This window comes from Terrapene carolina, unplaced genomic scaffold, assembly GCF_002925995.2.
Source record: "Terrapene carolina triunguis isolate 2854851 unplaced genomic scaffold, T_m_triunguis-2.0 Scaffold261, whole genome shotgun sequence".
Taxonomy (NCBI): Eukaryota; Metazoa; Chordata; order Testudines; family Emydidae; genus Terrapene; species Terrapene triunguis.
The window spans coordinates 1,155,985-1,181,234 of record NW_020664612.1 but is presented as its reverse complement, the minus strand read 5'-3'; the positions used below and the strand labels follow the sequence as shown (position 1 = coordinate 1,181,234).

Here is a 25,250-nt window from a genome sequence, read left to right as displayed (position 1 = left end):
GACTATCGTTACTTTAAATGCTCTTAATCAGAGGCTTTGCAATCCTCAGTAGTTCAGTGTTTGAAGTTAATTAGCACTTTGTTTTGTCTCCAAGGTCCTGTGTTGTGCTCCCTCAAACATTGCAGTGGATAATCTGGTGGAAAGACTGGCTGGCTACAAGGAGAAGATACTGCGTCTTGGTCACCCTGCTCGTCTGCTGGAGACCATCCAGCATCATTCCCTGGATGCAGTCTTGGCACGTGGCGATAATGCCCAGATAGTGGCAGATATCAGGAAGGATATTGACCAGGCATTCGTATGTGTCCCATTCCACTGTCAACAGATTTACTCTCTAGATCATATTTATATTGCAGACAATGTTCTGGGTTGATGTGAATATGCACCAAAATGTCACTCTTACAGGGCTGTTATGACTTCTTCCTACTTTCAATGCATTCACTACGGGAAGCTATAACCTATAATATAGCATCAGACCCCTCATTTTGTTGACATCAAATGTAGGAAACAAATCCAAAATTTATTACAAATAAATTGTAGTGCAGGAATCTTAAAATGATACTTTGAATAATCATAGAATCATAGGACTGGAAGGGACCTCGAGAGTTCATCTAGTCCAGTCCCCTGCACTCCTAAAAGGACTAAGTATTATCTAGACCATCCCTGACAGGTGTTTGTCTATCCTGCTCTTAAAAATCTTCAAAGATGGAGATTCCACAGCCTCCCTAGGCAATTTATTCCAGTGTGTATCCACCCTGACAGGAAGATTTTCCTAATGTCCAACCTAAACTGCCCTTGCTGCAGTTTAAGCCCATTGCTTCTTGTGCTATCCTCAGATGTTAAGGAGAACATTTTCCCCCCCTCCCCCTTGTAACAACCTTTTATGTACTTGAAAATTGTTATCATGTCCCCTCTGTCTTCTCTTCTCCAGACTAAACAAACCCACTTTTTTCAATCTTCCCTCATAGGTCATGTTTTCTAGATCTTTAATCATTTTGTTGCTCTTCTCTGGACTTTCTCCAATTTGTCCACATCTTTCCTGAAATGTGGCACCCAGAACTGGACACAATACTCCAGTTGAGGTCTAATCAGCGCAGAGTATAGCGGAAGAATTACTTCTTGTGTCTTGTTTCCAACACTCCTGCTAATACATCCCAGAATGATGTTTCCTTTTTTTTGCAACAGTGTTACTCTGTTGACTCATGTTTAGCTTGTGCTCAACTATGATTCTCAGATCCCTTTCTGTAGTACTCCTCCCTAGGCAGTCATTTCCCATTTTGTATGTGTGCAACTGATTGTTGCTTCCGAAGTGGAGTACTTTGCATTTGTCCTTATTGAATTTCGTCCTCTGTACTTCAGACCGTTTCTCCAGTTTGTCCAAATCATTGTGAATTTGAATCCTATCCTCCAAAGCACTTGCAACCCCTCCCAGATTGATATCGTCTGCAAATTTGTAAGTGTAGTCTCTATGCCATTTTCTAAATCATCGATGAAGATATTGAAGAGAACTGGACCCAGAACTGACCCCATTTGTTATGCCCTTCCAGCTTGAGTGTGAACCACTGATAACTACTCTCTGGGAACATTTTTCCAACCAGTTATGCACTCACTTTTTAGTAGTTCCGTCTAGATTGTATTTCCCTAGATTGTTTGAGAAGGTCATGTGAGACAGTATCAAAAACCTTATTAAAGTCAAGGTATACGACATCTACTGCTTCCCCCCCATCCACAAGGCTTGTTACCCTGTCAAAGAAAGCTGTTAGGTTGTTTTGACACGATTTGTTCTTGACACGTCCATGCTGACTGTTACTTATCACCTTATTATCTTCTAGATGTTTGCAAATTGATTCCTTAATTATTTGCTCCATTATCTTTCCCAGTACTGAAATTAAGTTGACTGGTCTGTAATTCCCCGGGTTGTCCTTATTTCCCTTTTTATAGATGAGCACTATATTTGTCCTTTTCCAGTCCTCTGGAATCTCTCCTGTCTTCCATGACATGGCTCAGATATCTCCTCAGTCAGCTCCTAGAGTATTCTAGGATATATTTCATCAGGCCCTGGTGACCTGAAGACATCTAACTTGTCTAAGTAATTTTTAACTTGTTCTTTCTGTATTTTAGCCTCTGATCTTACCTCATTTTCACTGGCATTCACTATGTTTGATGTCCAATCGCTACTAACCTTTTTGGTGAAAACCGAACCAAAAAAAGTCATTTAACACTTCTGCCATTTCCACATTTTCTGTTATTGTTTCCCCCCCTCATTGAGTAACGGGCTCACCCTGTCCTTGGTTTTCCTCTTGCTTCTAATCCTGCATTTCAGCTGTAAGTATCCTACATCCATAAAAGTGAGACCTGGTGATGACTTTGGATCTATGCTGAGGGTCATTCAATTGGAGTGTATAGGATTCAGAGAGGCTGGAGGTTTCCCTTTGCTCAGCAGTTGCAGATCATTCCAAGGCAGTGAAGGGTTAAAAGTAATGCACTGTGGAAAACTCTCTGTGTAATCTGTTTACTACAGGTCTAAAAGAAAAAATCTTTAGCTGCCCTTTCCATAACGCTTATGACTGCTGTGCTTTGTATGCCAAAAGAACACTTAGTATTAATGAATCCATTTCCATCTTTCAAATGCTGAGACCCTGACACGAGCTGTTTTCACAGTGCTCCTTAGATTTCTCGTGCGAGAATATATTCATGATTAGAGCCTGATTTCTTCCCTCCTGTGGGAATAAGGAGACAGTGGGGTCCAGGGGACAGGGCAGTGGTCTGAGAGCCCTGGGTTCTATCCTCGCCTGTGCTGTGTGACATTGGGAATGTCATTTCCCCTCTCCTGAATGTGTTTCCACGTTTGGAAAGTGGGGCTAATTCCTCATCCTGGGCAAAGAGGTGTGAGATCTAAGCTCTATAGAAGAGAGAAATATTCTTATTACTTTTTGGTGGGCGGGGGCCTTTCAGGATTTCCCCACTTTTGCCCGATTCCCACTCAGTGGCACAATGTCCTTCTTCCTGGCCATGGAGGGCTGGTTGAGGCTCCAGTTATGGCTCATTGACACAAATCAGCATACTGACCACAGGGGACCTGTGCAGCATACTTCCCTAGTCTCAGCATACCCCTGCTAAGCCCTGTGAGCCCAAGGAGTGAGTGAATGGGATTCTCATGTGGCAGCATGTTGTAATGGTATCCAATCATGGACCAAGCCCATGTGGGTATTGAGTGTCCTTGTGTTGATGAGATCTTTGTCCTGCTAACAAGTGAAACACATAAAAGCAAGCTCCTCATAAAATGGCTAGCAAACCCTCCCTTCTGCGAATTGTCAGTGATTGTGGTTGTCTCCTGGCACGTCACCACTGTGGTCTATTTAATTGCATGTTACGCACTTTTAAAAGCTACAGCCTGCTCTCAGAACTGAGTTATTCCATGCCATTTTATCATTTGGATACTTCCGAAAAGAGAGAAGACCTAATTAACGGTCTGAATAGTCCAGAGGGCTCGTAATGGGATATTTAGTTGTTCACATCTAGGTCGGCGGTTCAAATACAATCCAAGACTAGAACTGATGGCCAATTGCTACCGTTCCGTTTATATTTGTGAAGTGCCAGCAGTGCGTTAAGTGCTGGTTAGTGTGTTCCCTGTGAAAGGGCTAGGTGGTCCACATCGGCACAGTCATCAACCTTGTTGACAGACTCAGCAGAAAGGCCATGGATTGAGTGGTGGTGGAGAAGACTGAATACCTGCGTTAGAACCTGATTCAAAGTCAGTGGGAGCTGCTCCATTGACTGGAGTGGGCCTTTATGGCTAGAGCTGGTCCATCCGGGTGATGATTGAGACATCTTGGCAGGGCACGGCAGAGAAGAGTGTGCTGTATTGCCCGTGGTCTGTGGCTAGCCACTGCAGCCTCCCAAACAGTCGGTCTGGCACCTTTCTCCAGTACTACCTTTTACACTGAAAAGGCAGAGACACAGTCACATCATTAAATAATTTCAGAATGATAGTTCTGGTTGTCCTGATACATCCTCCCATTATGATTTTAATGTAATTATTTTTAACTTAATTTAGAATGCGGCACTTTTAATTGGGATAAAACATTTCAGTGCAGATTAATGTTTTTCCCCCAACGATGACATGGCACAGGATGGCTTTACAATCTCACTAACACACTGTGCTGGAAGATATTCCCTTCTCACACAGCGAAACACTTGAGGTATCCTCATATCCCAGCACAACATAAATCGTGTCATGTCTGCCTACATCTGTTATCTAGTTCCCCCATGACTAATCAGTCCTTCCCTTCCTCTTTGTTCTCGGCATTCCCTAAGCTCATGACTCCTTTTAACATCTCCAGTAGCAGCTAAAATCTGCAGCCGTGAAGTGAAAGCATCCAAGGCCATTTTTTGTACCACTGCTTTCCTTCCTCCCCCTCCCCAATAAAATGCTGACTTTTGCCAGCAAAGCTGGAAGGTTTTGCTCCAAAGCAGAAGTCTCTTCAGACTTTCTTTGCAAGGCTGGAGACAAGGCAACGCATTTTTACTATATAGATAGTGCTGATTGACTGTGGCTACTGGATCCATAATCATTCATCTGCAGCCATCGCTACGGCAGCAGCTTACTTAAGTTTTTCAATTGAGGCTATTCATCATCTTGCATTTCTGTTGCTGCCTTTGAACGTATTTGCCATAGAGGCAGGAACCTCACTAGATAGGCAGGTCTCCTGGTAGCTTTTTCTTTCAGGTTCCTGCAGGTTGACATTGGGGCAGGAAAGGACTTTGTTCCATGGATAGATGGATAAGTGTCCACAACCAGGGGTCTGTCCTGTAAAATGAATGGGTTTCCAGTAGCTACAGTGCTTCCCTTAGCATCTGCTTTAACAGAGACTTAGGTTGTTTTCACATCTATAAGCTGTAGGTTTTCATTATGTTTTAAGTCATTTCACACCTTTCCAATTTGCAGGTAATTTTCCCCCTCAACTTTGCTTCCTTGGAGGTACGTTGAGGAAATGGGAAATTTTGACTGACAAGCCCCTTGACTCTCCTGATTCCCTACAGCAGAATGAAAACTAGGGGGAAATGGGTACTAGGGTTTCCCTTTCTGCTTCCTCTCGTGAGAATGGATGTGGCTGATGAACTGTGTTCCAAAATGGCTGCCGAAGGGAGGACTTTAAAGGGGTGTATGCAGGGCTTTATTTGTAATGAAAGAGGTTCCGGGGCTCAAGCAGTTTATTTACTTTCATAACTGATGTGGCAAGCCCAGAGTGCCGGGGCTACAAACTGCTAGAGGGGCCGGGGCTCAGCCCTGGCACAAATTAAGCACTGGGCGTCTGCTTAATCCTCGAAATGCAGAGTTAGCAAGAAGATTTTTTTAAGGCCTGCTGATTGGATCCCATGGCAATGAAACCATCCGTACTTTAATTTCCCCAGAGTTTCTCTCACTGAAGAACGATGCTCCAGATTTACGTTCTCCTTCCCCCACCCTCCCCCGCCCCAGATTGAGTCATCGTGCCAAGAGCAGCATGATATTGGGCAGTGTTCAAATTGCTCTACTTTGGAGCTGACATGGAAGCTGAGGTAGATGCCTTGCCCCTCCCCAGGTGTCACAGCTGGCTAGTCTTGGCCTCTTGAGAGGAAAACTGAAGGGAAGATACTGAGAGTGGCCAAACAGGGATGTTTATTGAAAATACAGGATACCATATTGAGGCTGCATTGGTGATATTCCAGATGCTTTCTTGCCTCTGCCGCCTCCTCCTCCCCCCACAGTCTTTTCACCTCAGCCTCACTCCACCTGCCCTTCTTATCCTTTTACTTCCACCCCTAACTCTTCTCTCCCTTGTCTTGTCCCCTTCAACCTTTGTCTCTCCATTTAGCTAATCCTCTTCCAATAAAACCCCCATCCCTCCAAAAAAACACATGGAATTAATATGCTGTTTGCAAATCATCACTCTGTTAGTATGTTCTGTCCCTTTGTCTGCCTTGTCTCTTTAGACTGCAAGCTCATCGGGATGGGGACTATCTGTACCTCCGTTTGTACCATTCCTGGCACAATGGGGCCTTGATCTCTTGGCAATAAATAACTTTTTGATGGAGACACATAGCTGCACTGATTTTATGTGCAGGAGATGAAGACAAAGATAATAGCAAAGAGCAGCAAACAGAACTCTATTACCTTATGCTGTGTACTCCAAAGGGTTCCTCGGGGCCCTTCTACCACACTTACTCCATTGCCTTGGCCCCGTCACACTGCAGCTGGCTCCCCTGACTGCTTTCCGTGCTCAGATCCAATCTGCTCTCCATGTCCTAATGGCAGCAGCAGATTTCAGGATACAGTTACTCCACTTATACCTTTTACTAACAGTTTTAGTCATACAGGATCCTTCTGCAGAGCAAACTGTAAACATCGATCTACTGAGGCCATATATTTTCCCATTTCCCCTCTGCTTCCTGCTGTTTTGCAAGAGACAATTGGTATCTGTCTGTCTTAGCTATCTATGGCACCAGTCAGCATAGTATCTATAGTCAAAGCCAAGTTTGCTTTTCACCCACTCCCTTCCACAGCAAACAACTTACTGCAGCAGTTTGAGCGAGTGGAGTTTTTGTAGCCTTTCCAGCTTTCTAATAAGTTTTGACCACCAGGGAGATAAAACCATTCCAAAGTTGTTTTCCATTTGGGAGCGCATCATTGCTTGGTGTCCTTCCAAGATGAATTGCAATGGCAGGTGGCTTTGCCAATGCACCACAACCACCAAAGATCAGCCATGGATGTTATAGGCACCTCTGGTTTATTTTTTAAATCGGTGCAACTAAAAAAACTCCCTCTCTGTTAAAAATATATATTCTAAATCATTTATAAAAGTGTAAAGGCAGTTGTTAAAAAGTGTAAAGCTGCTGCTTAGGCTAGACGAGTGCAAACAACTCATTTAGCCTTACTGTGTGAAGGATACATTGGAACTTTCCAATCTGTCCTGAGTAAGGGGCAAACTCATAGCTACAGCGTCCCGTGAGTAGAGCAGAGAACAGGGTGTTACTCTGATGGTCTCTCAGTTCCTCCCCTGCCGCCTCCTTGTGCTGGGAAAGGAGTAATGGTTGCAGAAATGAGTAACCGAGATTATTTAGGGCAGATCAAGATTAGGCTGTGGATCATGTCTTAAGGTTCTAGAGTCTATCCTGCAAACCTTAGTCACATGATAACCATGGGAATAAGGGTTTTAGGGTTGGAGTCATAAGCCTATAGAGCAATCTTTTTATTTTTTTTTAATAAAGTGCTGTTGAATGAAATTCAGTAAATTGCACTTATACCAGAGATTCTGCTGCTTTCATTGTTAAATGGGCTACTACAAATTTCCTCTGGTAGTCCATTGGACTACAGGCTGTCTTTTTCATCTGCTTTTGATTTCCATTGTGCAGACAAAAACCAGAAAGACCCAGGACAAGGGGGAGAGAAGCCATTTCCGAAATGAGATTAAGGCACTGAGAAAGGAGCTGAAGGAGCGAGAAGAAACTGCTATGACTGAAATCCTTACCCGGGCTAATGTTGTTCTTGCAACAAATACAGGTTAGACGTACGGTTTCCTCTTTTGCCTTTAGAAATGTTAGGTCAAATTAGGTTGTTCAACACAGCTTCATAGCTTCATCAGAGGCTGCAAGTAGCTCAAAGTGATTCTTACAGATAGTCTGTAATAGTAAAAGCAATACACAAAATACTTCGGTCTGGTCACCTACTTTGCTGTTAGAATTCCTTAGGGTATATCTACACTGTAGTCCAAGGTGTGATTGTGTGTAGACATGCCCAAACTAGCTTTAATCCAACTGGTGCAAGTACCAATAGCAGTGAAGCCACGGCAGCATGGGCTAGCCACCTGAGTAAGTATCCAAGGCCCCGTGTGGGCTTGTACAAACCCATGCTGAAGCCCATGCCTCTCTGACTTCACTGCTATTGGTATTTGTACTAGCTAGAGCAGCGATACTCAGACTGAGGCTCCAGAAGCCACAAGTGGCTCTTTAATGTGTCTCCTGCAGCTCTTTGTAGCACCTGATATTAAAACACGGTGTGATTTAATTATTAACCAGTCAGGATGCTTTTACTATGTTATTTACCAATTGTAGAATATTTGGTCAGTCGTTTGTTGTGAAAATAATATATATATATATATATATATATGTAAAAATAGTAAATGAAACAATGAATTCACACTACTCTGGCTCTTTTGGGTAATGTTGATTGCAGTTCCCTCTAATTTTTTACGTCCATGTGCAGAATGAATTTTCCTATGTGCACCAGTATGGAGGTGATGCGTGGGCTTCAGATTGTGGGAGGGGGCTCAGGGCTGGGGCAGAGGGTTGAGGTGTGGGGGGGTGAGGGCTCCAGCTCAGGACGCGGGCTCTGGGGTGGGCTGGTGATGAGGGGTGCAGGAGGGGGATCAGGGCTAGGGCAGAGGCTTTGGGTGCAGGGGATGAGGGCTCCGGCTAGGGGTGAGGGCTCTGGGGTGGGGCCGGGGATGGGGGGTTTGGAGTGCAGGCTGCCCTGGGGCTGTGGCAGGGAGAGAGGACTCCCCCAGCCCTCTCTCGCCACAGCAGCTCGGGGCCAGGTGAGAGGTGCCTCACCGCGGCAGCTCCGGCTGGGCTACGCCGGGGTGGGGGAGGGGCCCCTCTCCCTCCGTGACCCTTGATAGCCTGCTGCGTGGCCATGCAGCTTAGAGGGAACTTAAGTTGATTGCTAATTTGGCTCTGGAACCACTGAATTCTGAGTGTTCCTGAGCTAGAGTAAAGCTTGCTTGTATCTCTACATGTAGTGCAACCATGCCTTTGATTGCAGAGTCAACATACACTTAGCTCAGGGGTGGGCAAACTACGGCCCTAAGCCAGCCCGCAAGCTCCCGCTGGGGAGTGGGGTCGGTGGCCACACCACGCGGTTCGGCCCCGCTCTGGTGCTTTGGCTAGGGCGCTGGATCGGGGGCCGCACCACGCAGCTCCCGGAAGCCACGGCATGTCCCCGCTCCGGCTCCTACGCACTCCAATGGCCCCCTCTGGCACTCCAATGGGAGCTGCAGGGCTGGTGCCTGCAGATGGGGCAACGTACAGAGCCGCCTGGCTGCGCCTCTGTGTAGGAGCTGGAGAAGGGACATTCTTCTGCTTCCGGGAGCCGCTTGAGGTAAGCGCTGCTCAGAGCCTGCACCCCTGAGCCTCTCCCCACGCCCCAACCCCCTGCCCCAGCCCTGATCCCTGTCCTGCTCTCCAACCACCTCAATCCCAGCCCAGAGCACCCTCCTGCACCCCAAACCTTTCATCCCCAGCCCCACCCTAGAGCCAGCACCCCCAACCGTAGCACTCACCCCCTCCCGCACCCAATCCCAATTTCATGAGCATGCATGGCCTGCCATACAATTTCCATACCCAGATGTGGTCCTTGGGCCAAAAAGTTTGCCCACCCCTGATTTAGCCAAACTATATGTAATTTAATATCACTCAGTGTGGTGGGACTGTATGGTCTGTAATGCCCATGTGTACCTGGGATGGATAGGAGTCTTAGAACTCCTTTTCTCTGCCTTTTAAATTTTAATCTATTTTATTGGTTCTTAACCTTTTCCCCTATGGAGACCCTCCTCCCTTCTGTCCATTACCTGCTTACCACTGAGCAATATAACGACAGGGTGGTTGTGATTCCCGAACACCTCTTGGGGTTGTGACCCGGAGGTTGAGAATCCCGATCTAATTTCTTTGTATTATCTTCCTTTGTGTTCTATTTAATGTTGATAAAACAGACTAGCGCTGAACCTTCCTACACACACACTGCGACTATATTTATTATTTAGCATGTAAGCTCTTTGGGGCAAGGACTGTCCCTTACTACCTGTTTGTACAGGGCCTAGCACAATGGAGGCCTGATCTCATTTGGGGTCTCGGTGCTACAGCAATACATAGAATAAATAATAATGTTTACCCATTGTGATCACAGTTTTATGTAACAAAGCAGTTACCGCTCCCATGTAAAGGTAATAAAACGTTCTGTGAACAGTAACATTTGCAGATGTTTCATGACCTGGTTGCAAACATGAATACCTCCATCATTTAAAAAAAAAAAATGTTTATAAACCACAACAACAAAAACCCCGTGAAGTGTCCTAACTCATTTTACGGACCAACTGCTTGCAAAATGTATTGTTTATATAGTGTTGTAAGCGTACAGGGCACTTTACAGAGCTATAAAAGACGAAGGACCCTGCTCTGAGAGGCTTACCATGGACTGGAATGAGCTTGGTAACAGTGATAGGTCAGAGGCAGAAACAGAAAGAGACAGCATTGAAAGGGGAATCAGTATTGAAAGCAGAGCTAAGCAAGTAGTGGTGCAGGGCTGGGAAGATTCACATATAATTATTTTGTTAAATCCAAAACTGTTTTGTGTTCACTTTCCACAAACATTCCAACTTCAGTACTATGAATATACCAAAAGTGACTTTCAGACTGCTTTCGCTTGTAAAATTTGCACTTCACATGGTGGTTAAACAGCCAACGCAGTATGAACTATGAATTCTATTTTCAGTGAGTAACACTTATTGTTTGAAATTTTACACTGTCCTAGTCAGGTCCGTAGGTCACATGTTTCTGATTCCTGATGGGATGTTTTAGGTAACTGACCAACACAGTGAGAAATTTGAATGGAATTGTTACTGGTTGGGTCACAGAAACCCCCTTGGGACTGCCACCCGATGTGCTGGGACTACCTTTGAGCCTGTTTTCCCCGGCAGCTTGGGACTTGAGTGCCCTGCCTGGTTGTGCCAGACACGCTAGCCTGCTACAAACACAGACCCACGTCTGAACCACGTCCCCCAAAAGCTGCAGGCTTAACTGAAAACAGCTTAAGAAGTGCTCCTGTCTCCAACACCCAGATACTCAGTTTCCAATGGGATCCAAACCCCAAATAAATCCGTTTTACTCTGTATAAAGCTTATACAGAGTAAACTCATACATTGTTTGCCCTCTATAACACTGATAGAGAGATATGCACAGCTGTTTGCTCCCCCAGGAATTAATTGCTTGCTCTGGGTTAATTAATAAGTAAAAAGTGATTTTATTTAAATATAAAAAGTAGGATTTAAGTGGTTCCAAGTAATAACAGACAGAACAAAGTGAATTACCAAGCAAAATAAAATAAAACACACAAGTCTAAGCCTAATACAGTAAGAAACTAAATGCAGGTAAATCTCATCCTCAGAGGTGTTCCAATAAGCTTCTTTTACAGACTAGACTTCCTCCGAGTCTGGGTCCAGCAATCCCTCACACCCCTGTAGTTACTGTCCTTTGTTCCAGTTTCTTTCAGGCATCCTTTGGGGTGGAGAGGCTATCTCTTGAGCCAGCTGAAGACAAAATGGAGGGGTATCCAGGGGTTTATATAGTCTCTCTCTTGTGGGTGGAAACCCCTCTCTCCCCCATGTAGAATCACAGCTACAAGATGGAGTTTTGGAGTCACATGGGCAAGTCACATGTCCATGCATGACTCAGTTCTCTACAGGCCGATGCCATAGCCCACATGTTAGCCCGAACGTTCCCAGGAAACCTCAGATGTGGATTGGCCTCTATCAAGGTCCATTGTTAGCTGAGTACTTCCATTTACTTGAATAACCTCTTCACACCATGTTGACCAAATCTGCCTTATGTGCTTCCTACAGCAAACACTTTAAATACAAGCATAGAGCCGACACTTATAACTTCAGATATAAAAATGATACATGCATACGAATAAGATGAATACATGCAGTAGAGCATAATCTTTGCAAAGATATGTTACATGGCATATCTAGCATAAAACATATTCCAGTTATGTCATATTTACACTCATAAGCATATTTCTATAAAGCATTATGGGGTGCAACGTCACAGGAATATTCATTTGTACAGAATATATGCAGTGTTTGTTTAGTCACCCAATTAGGGAACAGAAACGATACCATGTGACTTAAAGAAGTAACCTAGGTACTGATCATGCCAACCACTTATGCATATGCTTATCTTTAAGCACATAAGCAGTTCCATTGACGTTAATGGGACTACTCCCATAAAAGTTAAGCACATACTCAAGTGCTTTGTTGGATCAGGGCCCAAGGCATCAAGAAATGCAACCTGCAATTATTTGAGCAATAACTATTTGAAGAAAAGTGTGAATAATTTCAAATAACAAATATATTCAGGAGTCTCACAGGATGGCCATGGACAATTCACTAATAGGAAAACGCCCTATGAAATCCTTGAAATAATTTATTTGTAGGGAAGTAGTCCCTCAGTTCTAGTTGTAACTGTGTGAAAGAAGTGGGGCTTGACCTCTGTCTTTTAGTGATAGTGGTACTCTCACTCTGCCATCTCAGCTGGGATTCTCCTTGCAAACTCATGCACCCCTGCTGGCTTGCTAGCTAGTTTTGAAGTCTAAATAACTTGGCTTTGTCAAAAGTCCTTTACAAATCAGATCAATAAATTACATATAAAAACCAAACCAACAACCCAATGCAGCCTTGATTTTACAAAGCTGGGATAGTCACAGCATTGGTAAAACTGGAGGTTCAGATAATTATGACTTTCCCAGTTATAGAAAGCCTGCTGGCTTACCCAGAAGCATCCAGTTAGCAGGATTTATTCACACAAGCCAGACCTCTCTGCATCTCTCTGCTGCTAAGCTCAGTGGGAGGAGAGCTTAATTACTGCAACCCTGGGAGACATACGTGACCTTTAGTTAAGTGGAGATCAATAAATTAGAGTGATGCTATATGGCTAGAATGGTATGGCCCCTCTCTACCTGCACAATTGTAAAGTCTTTCATTATATATATCTTTTTTTGGAGGGGGCTTTGAGCTTGGCAATATATCATATGCCAGGTTCAAATTATACATCCCGTGTAACTATATTGGGTAAGTATATTCTGAAAAAGTTTTGCCTGATAAAAAGAAATCGCACTTAGGCTGACAAACTGTAGCTTGTGTCAGGTGCGTCCAATCTGATCCCAAACTGTACAGACTGTGGTTTATAAAAGAAGAACTAAGTCATCCCTAACCCGAGCTGCATTCCTGAGCCCTAGAATAGTACAAGCTGTTTTAGAAACCAATCTTTCCCTTTATGACATTGCTCTGAATAATAAACATACAACAGGTTCCTACATTTTATCTCTCCTCCTCACCCCCTTTTCACCCACTTTCATGAATTATTTCACCAGTGTTTTCAGTGCCTCTAAAATCTAGAGCTCTGAGCAATAGACATGTCAATTTAATTTAATATTTTGATTGCAGTTTTATCTAGAGACCCTGATTTTAAGGGTTGGGGCCCCATTGTGCTAGTCACTTTACACACTTAATGAAAAGACAGCCCCTGCCTCAAATAATTTTATCTGCTCTGTTACACCACAAATGTTCTAAGGAGCGTTTGTGCAGCATTGTTGGTAGAATTGGTTTTCCTAACCATGCCATAATATATTCTTGAGATGACAGGTAGGTTAGACAAAGCCTGTTCAGTTTAAGGTCAGAAATTCTTTCCCATAGTACATCATTAAAGGCAAATCTCAAATCTGTTTCCCTTCTAGCTTTGGTTGTTTGATGTAGAGGGCAGAAGGGAAGCGAGTGCTTTTGCTCTGCTTTAATGAGATAGTGGAGCATATCGTTCTGTGGTTTTAATTATCTGGTTTTATTTTTGTTTTTAAGATGCTCAAGAGGGCATGGGTATGAATGCCAAAGCAAAAACTGTAGCTGTAGTCAGATGCTGGCAAATAGCAAGTCCCTTTTTTCCCCTGCCTGGAGTGCAGATTTGAAATTGTGAATCTCTGCAGAGAACCAGCATCTTTGTTACCTGCCTTTAACAGCAATTCATTTGTAAGGGATTTTTTTAATAGGCTTGTTTGTGCTCTTATTCTCTCCTACCAAGATGTGTTAACTCTCTTTTGATTTCTCCTTCGATTAGGTGCTTCCTCTGATGGTCCACTGAAGTTACTTCCTGAAAATCACTTTGATCTGGTGGTGATAGATGAATGTGCTCAGGCCCTGGAAGCAAGCTGCTGGATCCCTCTGCTGAAGGCCAGAAAGTGTATCCTGGCTGGGGATCACAAACAGCTGCCTCCCACAATCATATCTGACAAGTAAGCAGCATTTCATAGCTTTAGAATCTCCTATTAATTATTCAGGCAGACATTGATGAACGTCCCAAAGATTCCTGGTGGACAGCACTTCATTAGAACGAACTGTTTGGTGTGTATATTACACTGGCTGAATGTAATACACATTCATAGTTACATAACAGCAACTTTAACTATGGTCCCTTGTTAAAGATTAATGTGTATACATTGTAGCAGGGTCTTTCGTTACATGATGAGACAACACCACGTAATTTTACATGCTGGTGACCAAATAATGTAATACAAAGGCATTGCACCTTTTGTATTATCTTAGATGCACGTATATGGAGCATCTTGTGGTGATGTGTGAATACTGTAGAACCAAGTAATAAAGGACTTGTAAGATGGTGGCAAGACTGTGACCTTGCTTAGGAATGCAGTGGTCTTCTGTTGAATTAACCTCTTGGCAGGTGTTTGAACGGTGCATTAAGCTGCTGAGTAAATTCTGTTGATTCATTGTGGCAGTTTGCTAATTCCACCAAGATGTAGGCATGACTCTCTGGTTAGAACTAGGGGCAGTGACATGGAGATCCTGCAGGAAACTAGAAAGAGCCAGGCTTGTAAGGAAAAGTTTATGTGGGGATTATTATTTGAGTTACCAGTAAATGCAGATCCCAGGAATCAGATAAATTTGACTTCATGTGGTATGTATAGACTTCATTTGGAGCTGGGTGGAACATATGCTCAGAGAACCCCATTTTAATGCATGTGGTACATGCAAAGGGGAAGAATTATGGTTGCTTTGGCAGCTTTAACTTTGAATTTCCAGATATTTATGTGATGATAATGTGTCCATTCATTGCACATACCTGGGGTTTAAGATAATACAAATACAGGCGTTTGAGATCTTGGAAGCAAAAGAAAGAATGAAGAGCAAATCAGTCTGATACAGGAACTAGAAAGAGACCACGGAAGGAAGAAGAGGATCTGTGTAGAGTGTCGTTACAAATTAGCTAACTGAAATGTGGAGCTGGCATAGCGAGCAATAGAGGAAGAACTGGTGGCCTTTTAGGGGAAAGAGAATCACCGACAGCAGCTAGATACATTTTAGTGGAAGGTGTGATTAGGAGAATGAAAGGAACAGAAGATGGATGTGGGTTTATAATGATGGCATGCCCCTGTATTCACGTGCATTAAGGCCCCAAGTAAGCAAAACACTCCTGCATAAAGTTATGCACCTGCTTAAGTCTGTGTCTATTCAGCAAAGCACTCAAGTACATGCCTCACTGTTAGCATATGAATAGTCCCATTATGCTTAAAATTAAGCATCTGCTTAAGTGATTTGAGGGAATGAGGCCTTAATCAGCAGTTGAATGGGATTGATCTAAAGCCTATATAGTCAATTGGAGTCTTTCAGTTGACTTCCATGGGTTTGGAATTAGGGACAGGTAGTAATAAGAGAAATCATGGGAATACAATGTGAGATGAGTTGATGCTGTCCAGTCCCCCATCCTGCTCCCTCAGAGGATCAAACTTTTCCTTTCCACTGTCTGTAATGGATACTTGCCTGCATCTTTCCATCAATCAAAGTTTAGGTTCCAAAGGATTTAATTTATTGCTTGGCTTTTTTCCTTGGGTTGAATATTTGTTATGATTTACTGCTGGTTTATTAAAAATTAGGTCTAATTTGTGGAGCTCTTCCCTGAGAGCCATAAATCACTAGCAGAAATTGTTTTTTTAATATCCTTTCCCAATATTGATTTCCTGCATATTGCTTCTTAGATTGTGTATTGTTATGTTTGCTGATCTTAACATGTGAATCTTAATTTGGTTTTATGCAAGCGATAGCTATGGATCTTTTCACTATATATTGCCGGCTAGATGCATGAATTGCCTACCATATACAGAAACATGAGCAACGGAGCTAATTTTATATCCAGAAATACTTACACTTTTAACGTTAATTATTTCTATTAGAGTAGCACCTAGAGAACCCATCTAAAATCAGGGCCCCGGTACTAGGTTCTGTACATATACCTAGACAATAGACAATCTCTGACTCATCGAGCTTACACGCTAAAGCAGGGGTGGGCAAACTTTTTGGCCTGAGGGCCACATTGGGGTTCCAAAACTGTATGGAGGGCTGGGTAGGGAACGCTGTGCCTCCCCAAACAGCCTGGCCTCCGCCCCCTCCCACTTCCTGCCCCCTGACTGCCCCCCTCAGAACCCCCGACCCATCCAACCCCCCCCCCCGCTCCTTGTCCCCTGACCGCCCCCTCCCTGTCCCCTGACTGCCCCAACCCCTATCCACACCCCCGCCCCCTGACAGGCCCCCCGGCACTCCCATGCCTGTCCAACCGCCCCTTGCTCCCTGTTCCCTGACTGCCCCCCCAGGACCCCCTGCCCCTTATCCAACCCCCCACCCCGCCCCCTTACCATGCTGCTCAGAGCACCAGGACTGGCAGCCACGCCACCCAGACGGAGCCAGCCATGCCACCGTGCAGTCTAGAGCACCGGGGCAGGCCGACGGCTCTCTCAGCCGCGCTGCCCAGCAGGAGCTCACAGCCCCGCCGCCCAGAGCTCTGGTGGCATGGCGAGCTGAGGCTGCGGGATGGGGGGACAGCAGTGGAGGGGCCAGGGGCTAGCCTCTCTGGCCAGGAGCCCAAGGGCCGGGCAGGACGGTCCCGCAGGCCATAGTTTCCCCACCTCTGCTCTAAATAGACAAAAAAGACTAGAGGGTGGGAGAGAGAAATTATTACCCCTATTTTACAGATGGGGGAACTGAGAGATTAAGGACCAGATTTTTCAAAAGTATTTAGGCACTTAAGAATGGAGTCAGGTGCTTAGTGGGGTTTACAAAAGCACCAAAGCTGGTTAGGCGCCTAACTCCCTCAGCCATCAATTTATGCGATAGCAAATTTGTATTTCAATTGATAATGAATTAAATGATAAACAATGGTGCCACTGACTGGTAGGGTATGCTTGAATCTTACAAAACTACTGTAGGTTGAGAACAAAAGATTGAAAATGAAGACTTCCAGGGACTCATGCTTAAATTAAGTTAAACAGGTGCATAAATGTTTGCCTACCATTGTATTTTTATTAAAATCTTATTAGTGGCATAAATCTTTTTCACTTCAAAACAACAGTGTTAACAAAGCAAAGTTATTTAGACTTTTGATACATTTAAGAAAGATATTGTGAATGTCTTGATACAAACAGGCCAACGTTTTCAAAAATAGGAACCTAATGTTAGGTTTCTCAGTTCATATTTTGCCACCGAAGGTTGGATTTTTCAAAAGCAGCTAGGAGTACAAGTCCCATTGATTTCAAACCCCAAACCCTGAAGGAGGGGCATAGCTTGGCTGAAGCATTTCAGCTATTGTGACTTGTGGAACTTTTAGTGTATTGGAAAGAGGAGTTGGTTACAAATATAGTACAGGCTCTTTGCTTATCAATTTTGTGTTGTGGTATTCTCACAGTCAGGAGGTTAATGAGGACCTGGATTTGTCTAGTATAGATGAGCATTTTCAGTGTAAAACTTCTTAGCAGAAAAAAAAAATCCCTGTGTAAAATCTGAAATTCTGCTAACAGTTGGGAAACAAATTAAAGACGCAAGTACAAAAAAAACCCCAAATACTTCAGAAATTTAAGACTATAAAACAGTATGAAAATAGAGAACTAACAACATATAAATAAAAAGTCTGATTTAAATGAAAAATTAATTTAATTTTTGAAAATAATCATAATGTAAATAAAAGATTTTTTTTTTTAATAAATCGTGATTTTTATTGACCCTGGCAAAGGGTTTGCTTGGCCTATCTCTCCATACTGCTGATTAGAGCATCTGGCTTTGTGTGATGGATTTAGACGTTCTCTTATTAGTTCATGCGTTCTTTTTCCTTATTAAATTCTGTCACTGGTTCCACGCTTATTTATTTAAAATATTAATGCAATAGTAGGCCTACTAAGAGGAAGCAATGCTAGTTATCATGCACACAGCCACAATTATAAAATTACAATACATACAGCACATGCTTTAAGAACAGTTACATTGCAGGGGAGATCCGCAGCTGGTGTAAATTGCCATGGCTTCCAGCAAGTTATGACAGTTTACACCTGCTGAGGATCTATCCCTGTAATTTAAAAAAAGTGTCTTGAGTCACTGCACCTTTTTAAAAACATGAAAGGACTAGGCACTTGCTGCACCACAACCTGAGTAAGGGAGCTAATTTCATAACATGGCAGCCAAAAGAAGTAAAATACATATCTATAACCTGACTTCACTTTCAGAATAGCGAAAACCTCCTATTATATACGTCCAGAGGATAGAACAACTCAACGCAAGCTGCTAAGAGATCATTATAAATAAGGTTAAAGCAACACATCATCTTGGAGCAATAGGTTCTGATTTGAACATAAATCTTGAGAGGCTGTTATGCAGCACATCCAAATCTCAGACAAACTGGCAGATCTCCCAGCACTAGCCTGGTAATCAGCTATTGGCAAAAGGAGTTAGTGAGTAACTGGGAAGTCTGGCTGGAACCTCTGAATTCTAGTCTCAGCTTTTGCTGTTGTCTTGCTTTGTGAGCTTGTTGGCCAAGTCTTTTCGTGCCTCTGTGCCTCAGTTTCCCCATCTGTAAAATGAGTTTAAGGATGCATAAGTACATCAGAGGAGTCTTAGAAGGATTAATTATTTAAGGCCAGATAATGAGCTCCTCACTCCCAGCCACGAGCAGGTACATGACTGAGTAGTCCCACTGCCTTCGGTGGTACTGCTTGTGTGAGCAACTGCTTGCCCGTGAGAACAAGGGGTTTGCAATCTGGGCCTTTCCGTTTTCCGTTAAATTTTGAAGTGCTGCATAAGTGCTATGCATTAGTATTAAAACCTGCCTGAAAAAACGTCAATGCGTGTAAATATCTTGGTTTTAGTTGTATGAAGCACTTTTTATGGACATTAGAATTCAGATCAGACTATGAAGCATCCTGAATAGTGGAGGTTGTTTTACTGGACACAGCTGCACCATTAGGAAATTTTCAAACACCGTCTGTACTTGTTTAAATAATTTGGGCCAAATTATCAGCATACAAAGAAGACATTACCAAGCACATTGTGCTCTGAATGAATGGGCCAGGTCCTCAGCTGGGGTATGTTGCCATCGCTTTATTTTTATTTTTATTTTTATTTATTTAGCTCCTTTGACTTCAGTGGAACTGTGCTGATTTACACCAGCTGAAAATCTTGAAAACTACTGACCTCTTTCAAGGCATGAAACAGTAACAAAAAGATACTCTAGCCGGTTTGGGGTGTTTACAGGTGCTTCGGCTTCACATTTCACCCTGCACCCATGGCATGCAGGTACCCTGCTAGATATAACTGCACCATTTCTCATGCACTGGTTTCAGTACCAACACAGCAGGCAGAACCAAGATTAGAACCCAAGTCTCCAGGTGTTCAGCCCAGTGCCCTAGCCACTCGGCAACACTGCCTCACTCAATGGATGAGCGATTCTCCAAAGTTTTCATATTGCAGATCACTGAAGGTGAGGATCCTCTCATAGATCAACCTCCTGCTTCCCCGTCTTGCACCTTCCCTGTGGCTGGGTTACATGAAAAAGTAATAAGGCTATTTGAAGGTGACAAGATAAAGCCAAACTGCCTTTCGTGTGATGGGTGCATATGTTTGGGCGTATTCCCCAAATTTTGTATCTGTACTGTTCACTTTGCTCCCACCTGTCCCTTGGACCTTGCGTCTCTCAGCTGCCCTTCTCTGATCCCTGAGCTGCTGTACTACTGACTTCCTCTCTGTTCCCTTTACACAATCTCATGACTGCCAGTGCCAAGAGCCTTCCCTAGCTCTGGTTATCTGACAGGAGACATCTTTCCACTTCATCAAGACTCCATCTATTTGCAAATGCTCTTGGAAACTTGTATTTGCTCTCTTGTCTGGATGTCTTAATGCGTCTCTCCCTCTGCTTTGAGTTTTTGTTTAACTTTGCAATGAATCCCTCACGATTTTCACTATTTCCCCCTTCCTGGCCCTATGTTTACATGTTATGATGTTTAATTTTTTCCCACTCCTTCAGTTGTGCTATTTTGCTAATTTGTTGTTGCGAAGTCTACAAGTGCCAAGCTGTTGACTTTTATTTTAAGGGAGTTTTGTAGCATCTTCATGCATTTTTTAAAGCTCTTACAGTACAAATAATTGGACTCTGTGAGAATAAGAAAGGGGAAGGGATGGGTGGAAGCCAATATCTGGTTTTCAACCTTAATGGCATCCTTGTAAACAACTCTGCAGTAAAATCTGTTGTTATATCAGCTTCTTGTGGACCAATATCCAAGTCTTCTGAATTAGAAGCTTTAGCACTAGGATGCTGTGGTACCCAATGTCCCTCTTTAGATTTAATAGATTTGGAATAAAACAGAGCAGAGAGAATGTGTCTCTAAATCAATATTGTTAACAGATTTACATCTCTCAAGTTACCAGTAAATTGTGCTCCAAGGAGCTTTCTGTATTAAACAAAGCCATTGTTCAAGGCATCAGCAGTACTCTGTAGATCAGTACCCCCTAGCCTTTTAGACAGGATACAAACCGTGAGCTTGAGCCGGCACCCAGGAGTATCGTTACTGGTGCAAGGAGTCACATTGACTTCAGCCCACTTGGAGGATCAGATTTACAAAGGGAAAGAACTAATTATTTTTTCTAGTAGATTCTTTGAAAAATAAATCAGACATTTTAAATAGCTTCGTTTCGTCAGGCTTCAAAATAATATAATTGTGCTCCAAATGTATTAGCTGTTGCATTTAACTAGAAGGGTTATCAATCCAATCTCTGTCAGCTAATCCAATATAGCTACTGGACTCTACTCACATCTTTATCCTTTACAAACAAATGCTGACAAAGGTTGTTTTTTTTTAATCTGTAATGGTAGAACATTTAAAGAGATTTAGAAGGCATTTAAAAGAAATATTCAGCATTACACAATTATATCTCCAGTAAAAACAGACAGCACTAGTTTAGTATCTTTGTTAATACAAGATTCCTTGCATCACTTCTACATCTCATTTTATCAAATTGAAATGGCGTCTAGCAGCCTGTAGATTCAACTGCTTTGCAAACGATGCCAAGATTTGAGCGGAAACATTTGCTTTTCCATTGAGTGGAATGGTGGACTTTGCCTTGACTGGAGTGGCCCATTAGTTCTAGCCACAGGAAGAACATTACAGCAGTACAGCACCTTGCACAGTGGGGTTACCAGTAGGATCAGATATATAAAGTATAGGTTTTAATTGTCATATGTGAGCGGAAATGTAGGCTTAATAAAATATGTAAGCATCATGACCCAGGGTGTGCCTTGCGATACTGCCCCTTTTTGCAGTACAAATAAGCCTCAGTAGTGGGAGTATTGATTGCATGGTTTTCACACCTAAGAGCTCCACAATGCCTACGGAAGGACATCGGATATATAAAAGACTGTTGTCATGATGTATGGAATCAGCCCTACTTAAGCAGGAAGCCAGTACTCCTGTTCTTTTTATTAAATGAAACTCTCTAGAGCTGCAGACATGAACAAACAGGCTTCCACACAGCTTGTGTTCCGGCTATGTCTCCATTGCTTATCAGGGACCATTTCCTCTCTGGAACACTATATAGCACAGAGGGGCAATAGATGATATTGCAACTATTGTCATCTACGTCATCGCCCTGCCAGACCATACAGTACATATTCTAGTGCTTTCTCCAGTTGAAATTTAAGGGCTAGATTTTTGATTCTGGCTGCACAAAAGTGTGGGAGGTCAGACCCCTTTCTTATACCATGGCATGGGCTACCTGGACCTTGGCTCTGGGTGCAGAGGAGTAAGTGGGTGGGAAATGGGTAGAGTCTTTCCTCTACCCCCCACAACATGCCAGACAGTAGAGCTTAGTTGGCTTAGAGATAGGTAGTAATTTTCTGCAGGGATAGCCCAGCAAATTATTACCCTGGGGGAGCATGGAGGGGGGAATATGATTCCCAGAGCCACTGTTCCCTCCCTATGCTGCTTCTGGGTTTACACAACAGTGCACTGTCCCTGAAGGGCTATGTCCTTGAGAAACTATCTAGTCCCAAGCGTCTGAAACACTGCGATTCCTACAACTTCCTATGAGACTGTTTCCCAATTTAGGGCCCGCTCCAAAGCCCACTGAAATCAATGTAAAAAGAGTCCCATTAACTTCAGTGGACTTTGGATGCGTGCCATAATGCATCTCATTGTCAGGACGCTTCCTGATATTCATCCTAAACATTTGCTTTTTCGTTTCATACCAGTCCATTACTCCTCATTACGCTCTTCAAATATTTGCAGATAATTATCGTATCCCTTCCTCCTGGTGTTGCTCAGATAAACTTAGACATATTTAGCTCTTCTCATCATTTGTCATAAATCAATCTGCATCTTTCTGCCACTGAGCTGCCTTGAAATCATCATAGTGTTACAGCAGCAGTCTTCCTGCTCAGGTATATGATTTAGTTGCATGTGGCATCCAAACAAATTTACTTCCATTTAATCACTGAATATTGGGCCTTAACTTTCTGTGGCTAGCCACTACAGATCCAAACAATAAGCTGCACCACATGGTTTATTGCAGTTGTATAGCTTATTCCTGCAGTGATTTAAAAGGAAAATGACTGGGGGGGAGGGAATCATTACAGTACATTAAATAGCATGCCTATTTTCATAGCAGTTTCAGAAATCTCTTCATGATACAGCATGATATAAGACAAAATGCCAAATGCATGAAACTGATGATCCCATGAAAGATCTAATCCTGTTGCATGGATATTGCTGTAGATGTGCAAAGTATGCCAAAGCATTTTACAGACATCAGTGAGTTAAGCCCTCTTTATGTATGCAAGTGCTGTTACAGATGGGGAAGCCAAGGCCCAGAGAGGTTAAGTGACAAGCTCAGCCTTGCAGAGTGAGAGTCAAGTTCTGAACCAGGAATCAAACCCAGATCTCTTGACTCCCTGTGCTGTGTCTTAGTGACAAGACCCTCTTTACAAAAATAGCCAGAGAATGAAAACGTATTGGCTAAAAGCTTTTAATGGTACTTGGTTTTACAGATAATAGTACAAGATTGAAGAGAGGAAGCCATAGTTCCATCCTTTCATGAGACCCAAAGTAGTGTCGCTTTTTAAAATGTAAATTTAATTCAATAACCTTATTTAATCCTGGAAGTACTAATGATCCCTTTCATGGCCAGCCCAGAATGTGGCTGGGCACCCGGGGGTGGAGTCACACCTTTGGGTAGGCCACGGCAGCTCTCTTTGGCTATGAAAGACACTAATAGTTCATTCAAAGAACTTCTTTCAAGTGCTGGCTGATGACGGCTTGCCTGCAAAAGAACAGCAGCAGGCAGCGGTGGCCTCTTTGGAGCTTCTGACATGGACCATTCTCATTGGCCTCTACCATTCACAAAACGCCGTCATCCAGAAGAACAGGACACCTAAGGATTGTACAGGCTATATCCCATCACCCTCTTCTGGGATGGGACAGAGGGTACACATTGAGCAGTGCTGGAAAAATCACCCAGCAAGTCAGGTCAGGAAATGAAGGATAATTTAAACAACTGAACTGGCAGGGGACAATTGAATAGGGCCAGACTGTAAGCATCAGGGCTTCAGAACTGAAATTTGGCTCAGTAGCCTTCCTCCTCTAAATAGTATCGTTGGCTCTTCAGTTACAAGGAAAGTATAAGCAGTTGGGGCCTTACTTCTGTGTCTTAACCTCATTATGGCACCTCCAACAGCTAAGGACTAGATCAGTAGAAGCTCCTTTCCCCCCTCATCAGTGTTTCTTGCAACGCAGCAATATCACCATTTCTCTCTGATCTTGCTAAAGTTATCCCTGCTTTTGTGCCCTCCCAATTCAATTGCTGTGATGTCCTCTCCATGGGGTACCTCAAAAGCTGCCCCCACAGTGCTTGCTTGAGTTAGTCATGTGTGCTCCAAAGACTTCCCTGGCTCCTGATTGGCTTCCAAGTGCAATTCAAGGCATGGATAGTCTTAAAAATCAATTAAAAAATCAAGTGATGATTAAAAAGTGACATTTAATAGAACGAGGAAAATACAAGTAAATAAAAATGCCTGGGGGCAGGGTGGGGGGGACACAGTTTTTATGTATCTTTCAAAAACTGGAAATAACAGAGCATGTGCCCGTCATCCTCTAGGCCACTTGGCTTGCATGTTGTATCACTTTCCTCCCCAAATAACTTTCTAACAGCAGGACGACATTACTTTTCTAAACAATCTTCCAACCAATCTGTTATGGATGGTGACTGGATTATCTGTGTCGCTATCCAGACTGTAGCTTTGCTGTGTTTTACACCAGCTTTGCCGTGGGGAAACTGGGTTGGAGGAAGTGTCCTCACTCAGCGGCGCTGGAGACATGCTGGAACTCTGGAACTTTTTTTAGGAGTCAAACAGGTGCCTTGTGGTTCTTTAGGTACTTCCAGGGCTTGTGTTCTGGCACTTCTCAAGTGCTGCATTCACCTCCTGATCCTCAGCTGCGTGTGCTTTGAAAACTGCAGGCAGGGGAGCATATGGTTGCAAATCCCAGTCTTTTACCAAGGGACTGTTTTGTAGTAAGAAATCATTTCATCTTCAATCAAGAAGAGTGTCACTTTCTGGAAAGGCTCCAGTCTGTAGCCCTCTAAATCTAGTCCCAGCCATCCAGAGAAGGATCAATGACCAACTGAGCTGCAGCAAATATCTTTTGAAAGGCATCAGAAGTAAGGCTCCCAGAAAAGTGCATTGAAGGCCCAACATAGTCTGCGTTAGCCTAATGCATCAATCTAAAACCCATCTCGTCTAAACATTTTGAACTGTCCCCTGTTGCGTTTAGTTCCTTGATTAAATCCCTTCACAGGGACATGATATGTGACTAACAGAAGGGTATTGATGAATTAGTGTGGATCTGATTCAAGATGCAATTTAAAATGAGATTGCTTTCAGTAAAGTGACTGTGTTATGGACAGTGTATGAAGCTATTCCTCATAGGACATCCATGTTCTCAGGGACTTCCACATTAAATATGATCCACTGAGAAGTCAGAAGACCGAGACCAAGATAATAAAGTGGTTTTGTGTCCCTCAATATTTCGAAGCTGAGCTTGAGACATCTTAATGGGGCCCAATTTTCAT

At 43.3% G+C, this 25,250-nt stretch overlaps 1 protein-coding gene across 1 annotated transcript in view; it reads left to right on the top strand.

The window, feature by feature from the left end:
* The window catches only part of IGHMBP2 (immunoglobulin mu DNA binding protein 2), a 168,283-nt gene that overhangs the window by 26,341 nt on the left and 116,692 nt on the right, over nt 1-25,250 (top strand). The window contains exons 6-8 of the mRNA XM_024201381.2: nt 95-295; nt 7,393-7,540; nt 13,921-14,095. Of these exons, the coding sequence (XP_024057149.1) occupies nt 95-295; nt 7,393-7,540; nt 13,921-14,095 (524 nt within the window). The remainder of the gene's footprint in view (nt 1-94; nt 296-7,392; nt 7,541-13,920; nt 14,096-25,250) is intronic.